General features: G+C 42.4%; 2 protein-coding genes across 3 annotated transcripts in view; one reads left to right on the top strand and one right to left on the bottom strand.

The window, feature by feature from the left end:
- Positions 1-16973, bottom strand: part of CENPP (centromere protein P) — a 217401-nt gene that overhangs the window by 32547 nt on the left and 167881 nt on the right. The gene's annotated exons all lie outside the window — the stretch shown is intronic.
- ECM2 (extracellular matrix protein 2) overlaps positions 1-16973 on the top strand; it is a 76487-nt gene that overhangs the window by 18322 nt on the left and 41192 nt on the right. For both annotated transcript variants that reach the window (XM_023743626.1, XM_006102199.3), the window contains exon 2: positions 8047-8359. In XM_023743626.1, the coding sequence (XP_023599394.1) occupies positions 8071-8359 (289 nt within the window). In that variant the 5' untranslated portion in view covers positions 8047-8070. The remainder of the gene's footprint in view (positions 1-8046; positions 8360-16973) is intronic.

Below are 16973 nucleotides of genomic sequence, written 5' to 3'. Positions count from 1 at the left end.
CCCAATTTTCCACTTCTCATACGTTTGAAGTGCTGCTCAGAAAGTACGTGTGCCTTCGATCAGAACAAGTGGTAATCCGAAGGAGCAAGGGCTGGTGAATACGGTGGGTGGGTTAATACTTCCCAGGCAAGATCTTTTAACGTGTCTTTAACTGGTTTTGAAGTGTGTGATGGTGCATCATCACGAAGCAAAATTACTTTGCCGTGTCTTCTGGAACATTCTGGTCGTTTCATGATCAAAGTGTGGTTCCAATTGATTATTTGTTGTTGGTAGCGATCAGTATTAATGGTTTCACCTGGTTTTAGAAGCTCATAATACACCACACCTTCCTGATCCCACCAAACGTAGAGCATTGTCTTCTTTCCGAAGCGATTCGGCCTTGCAGTCAATGTTGATGGTTGACCTGGATCAACCCATGATTTTGTGCGTTTGGGATTCTCAAAGTAAATCCACTTTTCATCGCCAGTCACAACTCGATGCAAAAAAGACTTTCTTTTGTGCCATTGAAGCAACATTTTACTGATGACTTTTTGGTTTTCCATTTGTCTTTTGTTCAGTTGATGTGGCACCCATTTTCCTTCCTTTAAAATCTTTCCCATTGCTTGTAAATGATTGGAAATTGTTTGCTGAGCAACATTTAATCTTTCTGCAAGTTGTTTTTTGAGTTTGACATGCATATTCATCCAATAATGCTTGTAATTGTTGGTCTTCAAACTTTTTCGGTTGACCTGGATGTTCTTTGTCTTTCACATCAAAATCATCAATTTTAAAGCATTTAAACCAGCATTCACAAGTATCTTGAGATGGAACATGTTCACCATAAGCTTCCCGAAGTATATGATAACTTTCAGCAGCACTTTTCTTCAAAATAAAGTAATGAATTAAAACTTCCCATAAATGCTTTTTGGCACGAAATTTGACATATTTAAGCGTAAAAATATCTATGATGTTAACACCTTCAGAAAATTTGACATATGAAGTTTGAAGCTTGCTGTAAATACAACAAAATAGCATACATATCAAATGCATATATATCAACATATGTGTAACTCCATCTATTGAAAAAAATCCGCATTACTAACTGGTATACCTAGTATTTAGGTGCTCCTGTATTGGATAAATATTTATAAGGGTTATATCCTCTTGTTGGATTGATACCTTGATCATTATGAAAAGTCCTTCTTTGTCTCCTATTATATCCTGTTTTAAAATCTATTTTGTCTAATATTTTTTTTCCCAATGGCCAGGGAAGTTTTATTAGAGTTTGGATGGTCACCGGGTGGGTTGACATGGGTCTCTTAGCACCCACACAGCAACTCCAAAGTTTCTATGTAAACATCTTTATCTCTAAAATAAACAACCACTCCTCCCCCTCCAAAAAAACCCACCAAACTATAAGTGGTGCTGTTTCTTTCTTATATGGCTCAAATAATTAAAATTTTTGGTAGATATACAAAAATCTATGAGGTTTTTTTTTTAAATTAAGTGCTCGCCTTCAATCTTTTTTCCCCCTTTATTGATTAAGATATTACAAATGTGTCCTTATCACCCCAATGTCTCCTCTCTTCACTGATACAGCTCCTAGGGCATTGGAAACTAAAGGGAAAATAAACAAATGGGACTATATCAAAATAAAAAGCTTCTGCACAGCAAAAGAAACCATCAACAAAACAACAAGAAAGCCCACTGCATGGGAAAACATATTTGCCAATGTTATCTCTGATAAAGGTTTAATATCCAACATTTACAGGGAACTCATACAACTTAACAAAGGGAAGAGAAACAATCCAATCAAAAAATGGGCAAAGGACCTAAATAGACACTTTTTGAAAGAGGACATACATAAAGCTGAGAGACATATGAAAACATGCTCAAAGTCACTAATCATCCAAGAGATGCAAATCAAAGGAACAATGAGGTACCATCTCACACCTGTCAGACTGGCTATCATCAACAAATCAACAAACGACAAGTGCTGGAGAGGATGCGGAGAAAAAGGAACCCTCGTTCACTGCTGGTAGGAATGCAGACTGGTGCAGCCACTATGGAAGACAGTATGGAGTTTCCTCAAAAAACTAAAAATGGAACTTCCATTTGACCCAGTGATCCCACTTCTAGGAATATTTTATCTAATATTAAGTATTGCTAGCTTAGCTCGTTTTTTTCAAATTTCCATTTCCATGAAATATCTTTTTCCATCCCTTTACTTTCCGTCTGAGTGTGATTTTCCAATTGAAATGGGACTCTTGTAGACAGCATTCATATAGGTCTTGTTTTGTTATCCATTCGGCCACGTTACAGATTTGATTGGAGCATTTAATCCATTTATACTTAAAGTTATTATTGATAGGTATATAGCCATTTTATTAGTCATATTTATGTCCTTTTTCGCCTTATTCTTCTTAGAAAAGCCCATTTAACATCTCTTATAGCATGGGTTTGGTGGTAATAAATTCCTCTAACTTTTTCTTATCTGGCCAGCTCTTTATCTTGACTTGAATTTTAAGTGATAACCTTTCTGGATAGAGTAGTCTTGGCTGTAGGTCCTTGCTTTTTATCACTTTGAATATTTCCTCCCAATCCATTATGGCCGGCAAAACTGTTGAGAAATCAGCTGACAGTCTTATGGGAGTTCTGTTGTATTTAACTAATTGCTTTTCTTTTTATGTTTTTAAGATTTTCTATCTTTAACATTTGGTATTTTAATTATGATGTGCCATGGTGTGGGGCTCTTTGGGTCCATCTGTGCTTCTGCACTTGTATGTCTATATTTTTTGCCAGCTTAGGGAAGTTTTCAGTCACTATTTCTTCAAATAAGTTTTCAAAGTCCTTACTATCTCCTTCTGGTACACCTATGAAACAAATGATGTTATTCTTAATATCCCTTAAACTATCCTCTTATAAAATTCCTTTTGCTGTTCTGATTGAGTGTTTTTCACTACCTTGTCTTCCATAATATATACATTTTCCATCCTCTTAACTTTAACCTATTTAACCGATTTTCATCAAGCCTAAAAAGTGATTGGTCTTTATTTCTTTATATATAAACTAGAGGCTCGGTGCACAAAAATTTGTGCACTGGCGGGGGGGTATCCCTCAGCCCCACTTGTGCCCTCTCACAGTCTGGGACCCCTCGGGAGATAACAACCTGCTGGCTTAGGCCCGCTCCCGGGTGGGAGAAGGCAGGCCCATCCCCTAGGTGCCTGCCCCGCAGCCCCTGGTCAGGCTCAGAGCAGGGCCGATTGGGGGGTTGGGGCACCGCCCCCGTCACACTCAAGGCAGGGTCGATGGGGAGGTTGCGACGCCACCCCCGTCACACACAGAGCAAGGCGGATCAAGGGGTTGTGGCACCACCCCTGGCACAACCCCGGCCAATCAGGGGGTTGGGGCGCTGCCCCCTGTCACACACAGAGCAGGGCCCATCAGGGGGGTTGGGGCTCCATACCCTGTCACACACAGAGCAGGGCCGATCAGGGGGTTGGGGAGCTCCCCCCTATCAGGCACAGAGCAGGGCCGATCAGGGGGTTGGGGCGCCTTCCCCTGTCACGAACAGAGCAGGGCAGTTGGGAGGTTGTGGCCCCGCCCCCTGTCACACAAGAGCCGCAGGGCGATCGGGGGTTTGGGCGCTGCCCCCTGTCATGCTGCTCCAGGGGCCAGGAGGCCTCAAGGCTCCGCTGATCCCGGTGCCGGAAGCCTCGCTGCTCCGCTGATCCCGGTGCCAGGAGGCCTCGCTGCTCCGCTGATCCCGGTGCCGGGAGGCCTCGCGGCTCTGCTGATCCTGGTGCCGGGAGGCCTCGTGGCCCTGCTGATCCCGGTGCCGGGAGGCCTCGCGGCTCCGCTGATCCCAGTGCCGGGAGGCCTCGCTGCTCCGCTGATCCGGGTGCTGGGAGGCTCTGCTGATCCCAGGCCGGGAGGCCTCGCGGCTCCGCTGATCCCGGGTTCGGGAGGCCTCGCAGCTCCGCTGATCCCGGTGCTTGGAGGCATATTACCCTTTTACTATATAGGACAGAGGCCTGGTGCACGGGTGGGGGCTGGCTGGTTTTCCCTGAAGGGTGTCCTGGATCAGGATGGGGGTCCCCCTTGGGTGCCTGGCCAGCCTGGGTGAGGGGATGATGGCTGTTTGCAGCTGGTCACACACCCTTCAGGGTGGGGGTCCCCACTGGGGTGCCTGGCCAGTCTGGGTGAGGGGCTGAGGGCCGTTTTCAGGCTGGCGGGTGATTGACGCTCCCAACCTCTCCTTTTTTTCTTTATTCTGGGATTTATTTACCTTCTATGGCTGTCACTGGAGCTGAGAGCCGGCTTTAGCTCTGAGGCTCGGCTCCAGCTCTGAGACCTCAGCTGCTGAAAGCAGGTTTCTGGGCTTTGTTTACCTTTTGTATTTGAAACTTTGTTGCGACTCCAGCTCTGAGATCCCGGCTGGCTGAAAGCAGGTTTCTGGGGATTGTTTAGCTTCTATATTTGCAACATAGTTGCTTAGACTGCAGCTCAGAGCTGGGCGGCGGCAGGCGGGGAACCTTGGCTTCCTCCGTCACTGGAGCAAGCAAGCCTCCTGTTTACTTCAGCTGCCTGGCTGCCGGCCGCCATCTTGGTTGGCAGTTAATTTGCACATCTCGCTGATTAGCCAATGGGAAGGATAGCGAAGTTACGGTTAATTACCATGTTTCTCTATTATTAGATAGGATGTGCCTGTGCCTCCCTGGACACATACTGATCTGCTTGACATTTTTATTAGCCTTTTGTGTGTGCATGTGTTTCATTTTGGATAATTTCTAGAACTATGTTTTTAAGATCATTCATTTTTTCTGTAATGTCTAGTGTGCTATTCACCCCTTATCATGTAACTTTTTATCTCTCACATTGTAGTTTTCATCTTTAAAAGTTTGATTTGAATCTCTAATATATTTCTTCTACCTTTTCAAACACATGAATATATTTATAGTAACTTTTAAAAATATATTTTATTGATTTTTTTATAGAGAGGAAGGGAGAGGGATAGAGAGTTAGAAACATCGATGAGAGAGAAACATCGATCAGTTGCCTCCTGCACACCTCCCACTGAGGATGTGCCCGCAACCAAGGTACATGCCCTTGACCGGAATTGAACCCAGGACCCTTCAGTCTGCAGGCCAATGCTCTATCCACTGAGCCAAACCGGTTAGGGCTATAGTAACTTTTAATAAACTACTTAGTAATCATGTCAGTTGAACCATTTTTGCATTGGTCTCAATAGACTGATTTTTCTCATCATTATGGGTCAACTCTTCCTGCTTGGGAGCCAGGTAAAAATTCTCAAGCACCATTAGGTGTTCTGGGAAATGGTAAATTATTGTAGATAGTATTGATTCTCTTGGAAATGCTTGTTCAGTGGAATCAATGCAGCTATTAGCTTAGGGTGAATTCTTTCCCCTCTGCTGTGCCAGTGTCCTGAGAACTCTGCCTGATTCTCTATGAAGTACAGGTTTTCCACTCTGATCGGTGGGTACACAAACTCTGCCGCCCAGGCTTTTTCAAGCCCCAGTGATTTTTCCTTCCTGGTAGTTGTTTCTCCAGCGTCAAGCAGTTTATTCATGCAGAGATGCTAGTCAGTACTCAGTACTCAGTGGAAGACTAGAGGTCTCTGGTGGCTTTCTGCGTAGCTCTCACCTTTCTGTACTCTGACCTGCAGACTCTTGCCTCTCTGGTGTCTCCAGACCTCCAGGTCTGTCTTTTCAACTGAGGCAGACTGTGGGGCTCAGCCTGGGCCCTCCCTGGGCTGTAGCCTAGGAAGGAACTCGCTCTAGGCAATAAGCAGGGGCTCACATTGGATTTTGTGCCCCTCACCCCGCCCCAGGATCCCTGTCTTATGCTGTTCCATGTCTAATATTTGAAAATGGTGTTTCAAGTTTTTGGTCAAATTTTCAGGTGGGAAGGTACATGTGGTCTATTACTCCATCTGGCTGGCAGTAAAAGTCAGACTTGATAAGTCTCGTTACCAAATTGGAATGGCTGATAGTTCTCTCAGAAGTGACCATGACCCGTCCTTCAACTTCTCTGGGAGCTGCCCCTTCATGGATCCACTCTGATCACTAGTTGTCTAACTGGCAGGAGTGCTGGTAATGCAGGAATGGAAACCCCCACAAAAGAGTGCTCCTACTCTTAACCTCTAGGTGATGCACCATATGGCAGAATGGAAAAAAGATGTCAGTGGGGGGAAAATGTCAGGGAATGACATTTGTACAGAGGCAAAGAACCCAGGGTGGCAACTCTGTTTTTGCTATAATCACTATAGGTTTTTACGGAGAAGCTCACAATATTTGGCTGGACTTGACACTGGTCATCTCCACTTTATATACATTTGGGTGGTAGGCACTGTGATAGGGAAGGCCTTCTTTGCCTCCAGTACACAATCTTCTCTTCAGATGCCCTTGGGGTCCCCACAGCCTTCCCGAGGTTTGGAAGCAGATAGGAGTGTCTGGATGTCAGCAGGCCACTCTCACCCAGAAAGGCTGAGTCACATGCTTAGAGGGTCACTTGTTACTTCCTAAGGTCCCACCACGGTTGCTGGCTGACAGGCTCTGTGCCACTGTTGGCCCTTTGAGCTCTCAAAGTCCCTCCAGGGCAGTTTGAAGTTGTAATCTTTGTAGCAGCAGCACCTGGAGCCTTTCCCATCCCTGGTCTTCACCAGCCAAAGTGATGTTTTCTGAAATATAACAGGTTTGTCCTGGTTGACAGAGATGAACAAGGGGGCTGTGAGGAGTGGGATACACTTGGAGGATCCTGGGTCCTTAGGATTGCTGGGGTTTCAGGTTCTCCTCCTCATACCTTGGCTGTGTGCAGAGGGCAGTTGATCAGAGTACTGACAGTGAGGGAACCTGGGAAGAGTGCAAGGGAGGAACTGCCAGCGGAGGTGAGGGTGGGGTGCTACTCGCAGCTCAGACAGAAAATGGACACTGCACAAACCCTCTGCAGGTCAGAGTGTATGGCCGGGTGATCCTCCAACAAAGCCCCTGTAATCACCTTTGAAGGGTTTCTCTTTACCTGTCCCTGCACCTGACTTTACAGAGCCTGGGACATCCTGCCCGACGACAACACTACTGTCACAGTCTTCTCACCCAGAGCACTGAGGTGTTTCTCAACTACGCTTCTCAGCTTCCCCACGTGCAGGGCCCTGTGCTGCTCTTGAAACCAGCTAATTAAGAGTTACTTTTGCCCCTTACCTCTTTATAATTGATGCTACTTCCCCTTATTATGATTTTTAAAAACATATTTTTTATTGATTTCAGAGAGGAAGGGAGAGGGAGAGAGAGAGAGAGAAACATCATTGATCGGCCGCCTCCTGCATGCCCCCACACTGGGGATGGAGCCCGCAACCCAGGCATGTGCCCTTGACCAGGATCAAACTGTGATCTCCTGGTTCCTAGGTTGACACTCATCCACGGAGCCATGCAGCCAGGCCCCCGTTATTTTTATATAGTGCAATCATGTCCCTCCCTCAACAATAAAATTATAAAGCTATTAGAGAATAAAGAACAAAGAAGAGCAGGGAAAATGGATTTTAGATAGCGTCGGTAACAAAATGACTTGGCAGACAGGTGGAAAGAAATCTCCTGAGGACCTTGGAAATCCTACAACTCAGCGCTCCAGAGAAGGGTTGGCAAACTGACCCAGGCACCACGTCTGACCCACCGCCTGTTTTGATAAACAGAGGTTTATTGGCGTAGAGTCACACTCATCTGTGTACAGACTGTCTGCTTTCCTGCTACAATGGCTTTGGGGAGTAGTTATAACAGAGAACATATGACCCGTGAAGCCTAAAATATTTACTGTCTGGTCCTTTATAGAAAAAGTCTGCTCTTGCCTGGTCAGGAAACAAAAATATTAGAAGTCTGATTCTGATGGAAAAATTCTGAATTCTGACTTGGCAATAATACTGAAGCACAGATTCCATATATCATATGTGATATTTCTCAAAGACTGCTGCTGAGGCATATAGGCAATTATTAGTCAGTTTTCAGATGTAAAAATTTGGTCATCATTAACTCGGGAATTGTTTCATTCTCATTTTAGAAACTAGATGGTGAAAACGCAAGCATGAAGTTTGCAGGTTTGTCTTGTGTTTTTCTGCTTATCATTTTTCAAATTGACTTTGTACAAAATGATGAAAGTCCTAGGAAGCAAAGGAGGAAGATGTATGACAGAAGACTGAAGAAAAGTTCTTCGCCCAACCACAGGTCCAGCAGGCAGCCCAGAATTCAGCAAACAACAGTGGTGATGCCAGCGGCAGCACTTCCCATGGTTAACTTGCATTCTAGCACGGAGGAGGAGTTTGAATCCTTTTTAACTTTTCCTGGAGTAGAATCAAGCTACAATGTGCTACCAGGTAAGAAAACAGTACTAGAGAGAGAGAGAGAGAGAACCTCCATGAAGATAATTTTTAAAAATTAAACTTATCTTTTGGTTTAATCTACGAAGAAGTTTTGAATTAATTTTAAAAATCATGCATAGAATCCATTTATAAAAGTATTGGAAAATAGATAAAGTAATTAGTTGTCCTACAACTATATTTATAAAACCATAGTTACTATTTTGTTTTATTTCTTTCTAGCCTGTTTACTATGCAATGTATTTTAGTTGTAATCATAACAAAGATAATATACATATAAATTTGTAAACTGCTTTTTAACTTTCTATATTACCTAAGATATAGAAATAAATGATACAGATGATTCTATAAAAATGTATATTAATTTTAAATCAATTTATTTAAGCAAAAATGGAATTAAGCTATTGTATTTTATATAGACTAAATTACTGAAGTTTTTTATAATTTCATTAAAAATTATTTTCATTTATTTCAGAGAGGAAGGGAGAGGGAGAGAGAGATAAAAACATCAACAATGAGAGAGAATCACTGATGTTTCTGCAGGCCCCACACTGGGAATCAAGCCCACAACCCAGGCATGTGCCCTGACTAGGAATCGAATCGTGACCTCCTAGTTCACAGGTCAATGCTCAACCACTGAGCCACGCCAGCAGGCCTAAATTATTGAATTTTTAAAGGCTGAAAAGATTGGAAATTCTGTCAAATATTTCAACTAGCCATTTTTAAGAACACTTTAGTATAATGATTTCAAAGTCCACATTTTTGCAGATTTAGAAGAAAAAAAATAATTATATTGTACATATTACCTTTACATAAAATTTCAAAAGACGTAAGGCAATAACACTACATAATATTTTGTGGTTAACACTTCATATATTGTCTCAAGGAAACCAAATGCTTCTACATGATGGATGGTATTTCTACGAAGTTAACGGAAATAACAAAATGTCCATGAAAATATACAACTTAGATCACATTTACAGGATGACCAGGAAAAGTCAAAGGCATGATGCTGACACTGTCCCCAGCTGCTCAAGCATGAGGAGCCCCGCGTCCCTAGCGTAGAGGACCGACACCCACCATTGGCAGCGCAGTGGTGGAGAGCAGTGTGCGTGATGTGATCTCAAAGCTGCTTACAAATATGTAATGGAGGCAAGTTTGCGTAACAACACATAGATATATATAAACATTTCTCAATTGTCCTAAAATGCTTTCCAGTGGTTTTATAGCACTTTTTTAAAAAAATTGCAGCTAAATGAAATAATAAAAAACTTACCATTTTAACATTATAAAGTGTACAATTCAGTGGTACTTAGTAAACTCACAATGCTGTGTAACAATGATCGCTATCTAGTTCCTGACCAAAAGGAAATTCCAAAATATTAAGCAGTTGCTCCCCCTAACCCAGCCCTGGCAACTACTGAACTGTCTCTAAAGTTTTCAAACTCTGGATACTTCATATGAAAGGAGTCACCTGCAGCCATTGGTGTTTGGCTTCTTCCACTTTAGTATAATGATTTCAAAGTTCATCCATGTTGTAGCATGTGTCAGTACTTCATCCTTTTTATGGCTGAATAATATTCCATTCTACAGATAGACCACATTTTGCTTCTCCATTCATCTGTTGATTGACATTTCGGTTGTTCCTAACTTTTGGCTACTGTGAATAGCAAGCTATAAATGCCTGTAAACAAGTTTCTATTTGAACTCCTGTTTTCAATATTCTTGGGTATATAGAAGTGGAACCTAGAAGTGGAACATGGGGTACCTAGGAGCTGGGCCATATGGAAATTCTATGATTAATTTATTGAGGAACCACCAAATGTTTTCAACAAAGGTGACAGACACCATTTTATATACCTACAAGCAATGTTCAAAGATATCAATTTCTCTGTACCCCTGCCAACGTCTGTTATTTCCCATTTTTTAAAATATAGCCATTTTGTGGATATGAAGTTTTATTTTACTGTGTATTTCCCTAATGACTAATGATGTTGACCATCTTTTTATGTGCTTATTGTCCATTGTACATCTTCTGAGAAATGTCTATTCAAGTCCATTGCTCAATTTTTTAATTGGGTTGTCTTTCTGTTGTTGTTATGAGAGTTCTTTATGTATACTGTGGCTATTAGGCCTTTATTAGAGAATGATTTGCAAATATTCTCTGCCATTGTGTATGCTGTCCTTTTACTTTCTTGATTATGTCCTTTGACGTATCAACATTTTAATTTTGTTAAAGTCCAATTTATCTGTTTTTTGTGGCTGGGCTTTTGGAATAATATCTAAAAACCCACAGTCATGAAAATTTACACCTATGTGTTCTTCTATGAGTATTGTAGTTTTAGCACTTATATGTATGTCGTTGATCCATTTTGAGTTAATTCTTATATTTGGAGTGAGGTAGGAGACAACTTCATTCTTTTGCATATGGATGTCCAGCTGTCCCAGCACCATTTGTTAAAGAGACTATTTTTTTCCCTACTTAACGGTCTTGGCCCTCTTGTCAAAATTCATTTGACCAGAGATTAAAAATGGCGGCAGAGGAGGAGAAACCAAGATGGCGGCATAGGTAAACACCGAAAATTGCTGCCTCCCACAACAACTTCAAAAATACAACTAAAAGACAAAACGGACATCATCCAGAACCACAGGAAGGCTGGCTGAGTGGAAATTCTACAACTAGAAGGAAAGAGAAAAGCACACTGAGACTCAGAGGAGGTGCGGAAGTGCAGAGGTACATAGGCGCACGCGGAAAGGGCTGGCAACGGAGGAAGCGGTTGTCTTTTTCAAGCTCCTGATGGCCCAACTTCAATTCCGGGCTAGTCTCTGGGGACCCAGACTCATAGGGGGAGAAACTGAACTGTCTGCCATCCGGTAGAACTCGAGGGCGGCTTTCTCTCAGAGGTACCTGCAGCGATTACCACGGGACACAGACCCGGGGCCTCTTAGGGCAGGCCTGAGGATCAGCCATAGCTGTTTGCTCCACCCTGTTGATTCCCTGAGACCCCGCCCCACCCAAGCTGCCAGCAGAGGCTTTTGCATATGAATGGCCTGCCTCTTTGCAATCTAAAACTACCTAACAAACTGCAGCTGGGTCAGAGAGACCCAGAACATCCAAAAGAAGGCCCAAGGCCCCATAGCAGCTTGCACTGCTTCACAGCTGGGCCTCATCTGGGCACCTCAAAACCCCAAACAAAGAAAAGGAATCTGCAGATCTCTCCATAGCTCCTGCTGAGTAGCCTCAGGCAGAGGCTAAATTAGCACCTCCTTAGAGATCCAAGAGCCAGTGTACCCAGTGGTCAGAGTGGGACCATCCAGATTACAACTCCTCAGATCCATAAGGGACACACTCAGGGGGCAGACTCAGTGAGCACCAAAGCCCCACTGAAGCAAGTCTTGCCCCAGAAGGGTGTCTCCAGCACAGAAGTTCTCCCACTGTAGACACAGCTGATTCTCACGCCAATTGGCCTGGAGGTCAATTCCTTCTAGTGATACCTACAACAATCAAGGCTTAACTACAACAAGACTGTGCACAAAGCCCAAAAAGGGGTACACCAAGAGTGTCCACCTCAGGTAATTGGGGAGGCTGAGCCACTGGGCCCTATAGGACACCTAGCACAGAAAGCCACTCTATCAACACAGGGAAGCATAAAAAATGCGGAGACAAAGAAACAGGTCACAAATGACAGAAATGGAGGAAAGCAAACTGCAGGATATAGAGAAACTGCAGATAAATTTAGTGAGACCCTCAAGAAATCTAGTGAGACCCTCGAGGTTATGAAAAGGACCAACTAGAAATTAAGCATACACTGACTGAAATAAAGGATATTATGCAGAGTTCCAACAGCAGTCTAGAGGATCGCAAGAATCAAGTCAAAGATTTGAAATACGAAGAAGCAAAAAACACCCAACTGGAAAAACAAAAAGAAAAAAGAATTCAAAATTATGAAGACAGTGTAAGGAGCCTCTGGGACAACTTCAAACGTACCAACATCCGAATTATGGGGGTGCCAGAAGAAGAGAGAGAGCAAGATATTGAAAACCTATTTGAAGAAATAATGACAGAAAACTTCCCCTACCTGGTGAAAGAAATAGACTTACAAGTCCAGGAAGCGCAGAGAACCCCAAACAAAAGGAATCCAAAGAGGACCACACCAAGACACATCATAATTAAAATGCCAAGAGCAAAAGACAAAGAGAGAATCTTAAAAGCAGCAAGAGAAAGAAAGTCAGTTACCTACAAGGGAATACCCATACGACTGTCAGCTGATTTCTCAACAGAAACTTTGCAGGCCACAAGGGAGTGGCAAGAAATATTCAAAGTGATGAATCCCAAGAACCTACAACCAAGATTACTTTATCCAGCAAAGCTATCATTCAGAATTGAAGGTCCCGATTCAAAAAGAGAGCCGACTCCTCAGTTGCCAGCCCTTGCCACGTGCCCCTCCGTACCTCTGCACTTTACTTCCGCAGCTCCTCTGAGTCTCAGTGTGCTTTTCTCTTTCCTTCTAGTTGTAGAATTTCCACTCAGCCAGCCTTCCTGTGGTTCTGGATGATGTCCGTTTTGTCTTTTAGTTGTATTTTTTAATGTGTTGTGGGAGGCAGCAATTTCCGGTGTTTACCTATGCTGCCATCTTGGTTTCTCTCAGGCACCCTCTTAAAGGGCCAAAACACAAAATTTCCTGTGGATTCACCTACCATGTGCTCTGCCAGAGGGAGGGCAGAGTGGACTGGAGCTGTGTGAGCAGAAGCCAGGATTGGGGGCTCTGGGTTTAGAGCTCAGAATGCAGACACCCCTGTTTCTTGTGCTGAGTCATTCCCTCACACTGCAGAGGTCATCTTTCTCATACAAACATTTGCCTTGCCTGAGAGGAAGACAGTTGACCCATCCTATTGGAAAATACCTTGCCCTGAGGCCATGTAAGAGACTAAAAATAACAATTAGCTTCCAGGCAGAAGCAACTGCCCCACCCTGTTGCATGCGGCCATTCAAGTGGAATCCTGTCAATCTGTAGGCAGAGGTAGGCTCTGGAGGCTTTAAGTCTTTGCCTGATATAATTAGTCAGAAACAGCGTTTGACACTGTCCTGCACTGGAGATTGAGAGGCATAATGGATCTACCTAATACATAGCCACAAATCCAAAGAGACAGCCAAATGAGGAGCTAGAGAAATAACTCCAAATGAAAGAGCAACAGAATTCTCCAGAAGAAGAGATAAATGAAGCAGGGATAAAAAATTTATATGAAACATAGAATTGAGAGTAATGATGGTAAAGATGCTCAACAAAATTAAAAAAGGTATAGTAACTATGAAAAAAAACAGTCGGAAATAAAGAATGACATAGCACAAATAAAGAACACATTGGAAGGAACACACAGCAGATTAGGGGAAGCTGAGGATCAAATCAGTGAATTAGAAAACAAGGTTGAAAAAAATCACTCAATCAGAGAACCAAAAAGAAAATACAATTTAAAAACAGGAGGACAGCTTAAGGGAGCTGTGGTACAATGTGAAAAGTAACAATATTAGAATAGCAGGTGTGCCAGAAGAGGCAGAAAGGGATAGAGAACATGTTTAAAGAAATAATGCAGAAAACGTCCCTGACCTGATAAAGGAAAAAATGAAACAAGTTCAGGAGGCACAGAAAACCCCAAGCAAGAAGAACCCTAATAGGCCCATGCTCAGACACGTCATAATTAAAATGCCAAAAATTAAGGACAAAGAGGGGATCTTAAAGGCAGCAAGTGAAAAGAAGTTACCTACAAAGGAGCTCCCATAAGGCTCACATCTGACTTCTAATCAGAAACTCTACAGGCCAGAAGGGAATGGCATGAAGTGCTCAAGGTAATGAAAAGCAAGAATCTGAAACCAAGATTACTACATCCAGCAAGGCTATCATTCAAAATAGATGGTCAAATAAAGAGCTTCAACAAGAAAGGCATGTCCATTTTCACCACTCTTATTCAACACAGTACTGAAGTCCTAGCCACAGCTATCAGACAAGAAGAAATAAAAGGCATTCAAATTAGAAAGGAGGAAGTAAAACTCTCATTATTCACAAGATGACATGATGTTGTATATAGAAAACCCTAAAGTCTCTCACAAGAAAACTACTACATTTAATAAATGAATATGGCAATGTAGTAGGATACAAAAATCAATATCCAAAAATTGATGGCTTTTTTTATACACCAATAATGAATTCTCAGAAAGAGAAACTAAATAACCAATTCCATTTACCACTGCAACAAATAAATTAAGATACTTAGGAATAAATTTAACCAAGGAGGCAAAAGACCTGTACTCTGAAAACTAAAGGATGTTGAAAAAAGAGACAGAAGAAGATATAAACAAGTGGAAGAGTATACCATGTTCATGGCTTCATAGAATTAACATAATTTAAATGTCCATACAATGCAAGCAATCTACTATTAAAACACCAATGGCGTATTTCACAGAGCTAGAAAATATGCTCCAAAAATTTATATGAAATCAAAAAAGACCCCCAAATAGCTGCAGCGATTTTGAGAAAGAAAAACAATGTTGGAAGAATCACAATATCAGATTTCAAGTAATACTACAAAGCCACGTGGTACTGGCACAAGATCAGGCATATAGACCAATGGAACAGAACAGAGAACCCAGAAATTGACCCAAGACATTATGATCAATTAATATTTGCCAAATGAGGCAAGAGCATGCAATGGAGTCAAGAGAGTCTCCAATAAATGGTGTTGGGAAAACTGGACAGAAACATGCAAAAAAATGAAACTAGAATGAACTTATATCATACACAAGAATAAACTCAAAATGGATAAAAGACTTAAACGTAAGACGTGAAACCATAAAAATCCTAGAAAAAACCATAGGCAGCAAAATCTCAGACATCTCTCATAGCAATATGTTTACAGATACATCTCCTAAGGCAAAGGAAACGAAGGAGAAAATAAACAATGGGATTACCTCAAAATAAAAAGCTTTTGCACAGCAAAAGAAACCATCAACAAAATAAAAAAGGAGCCCACTGCATGGGAGAACATATTTGGCAATGATACATCCAAAATATAAGGAACTCATACAACTTAACAATAGGAAGATAAACAATCCAATTAAATGGGCAAAGGATCTAAATAGACACTTTTCCAAAGAGGACATACAGACGGCCAAGAGACATATGAAAAAATGCTCAAAGTCACTAATCATACAAGAGATACAAATCAAAACGACAATGAGGTATCATCTCACACCTGTCAGAATGGCTACCATCAACAAATTAACAAATGAAAAGTGCTGGTAAGGATTCGGAGAAAAAGGAACCCTTGTGCACTGCTGGTGGGAATGCAGACTGGTGCAGCCACTGTGGAAAACAGTATGGAGTTTCCTCAAAAAATCAAATATGGAACTCCCATTTGACCCCGTGATCCCACTTGTAGGAATATATCCTAAGAAACCTGAAGCACCAATCAGAAAGAATGTATGCACCCCTGTGTTTATAGCAGCACAATTCACAATAGCTAAGATCTGGAAACAGCCTAAGTGCCCATCAGCAGACAAGTGGATAAAAGCTGTGGTACATTTACACCATGGGATACTATGCAGCTGTAACAAAGCAGGATCTCTTACCCTTTGAGACAGCATGGAGGGACCTAGGGAGTATCATGCTAAGTGAAATAAGCCAGAGAAAAGACAAGTATCACATGATCTCACTCATATGTGGAATCTATGTAACAAAATAAAGTGAACAGAGTGGATCCACAGACATGGAAGATTGGAACAGAGTGCAGGATCTCGGAGGGAAGGCAGGGAGGGTGGGGGGTGGGAGGTAATCAACCAAAGAGCTTGTATGCATATATGCATGGCCCATGGACACAGATAGTGGGGTGGTGAGGGCCTGGGGCGGGGGTCAGGGGATGGGCTGGAGGGGTCAATGAAGGGGAAAGGGAGACATATGTAATACTTCCAACAATAAAGAATTATTTTTAAAAAATAAATAGAAGCAAGCAAATCTTTGTAGCTCAAGTGAAAAAAAAATCAAAAAAATCCTTTGACCATAGTAAGGTAGTCTCAGTATTCCATTGGCCTATATGTTTATCCTGAGGCCACCGCTGACCATTGCAGGTTTGTAGTAACTTTTGAAATATCTAAGAACAAAATATCTAAGAACAAAATATCAATTTTGTTCTTGTTATTTTTCTTCAGGATTTTTTTGGATATTCAGGGCCCTTTGTAATTCTATGTGAATTTGAGGGTAAACTTTTGCATTTTTGCCAAAAAAAAGCTATTGGAATTTTGATGGAATATAGGATTTTATAATCAGGAGAAACATTATGCGGATGTGTTTCTTCCACGCGAGGAATTGGGTGGTGGGAGTGGCCCAGGGCAAGCGTCTCGGGGGAGCTGGCAGGGCTTGAGCTGGACTGAGTGGGAGGGAAGGTCGGGACACATGTGAGACTCGCTTGGGAGTGCAACCTGGGGACAATGTGAGATATTAGGTCGAGAGTTATTAGGGGTGACACTAGGGCCAGGACAAACAGTCCCTCACGTGTCTGCGCCTGTGTGACAGCCATCCTGCGGGTGAGGATGGAAGCGCAGGCCAGTCAGCTCCCAGGA

This window comes from Myotis lucifugus, unplaced genomic scaffold (genome assembly GCF_000147115.1).
Source record: "Myotis lucifugus unplaced genomic scaffold, Myoluc2.0 scaffold_404, whole genome shotgun sequence".
NCBI classification, from domain to species: domain Eukaryota; kingdom Metazoa; phylum Chordata; class Mammalia; order Chiroptera; family Vespertilionidae; genus Myotis; species Myotis lucifugus.
This window is presented reverse-complemented; position numbering and strand designations above follow the sequence as displayed.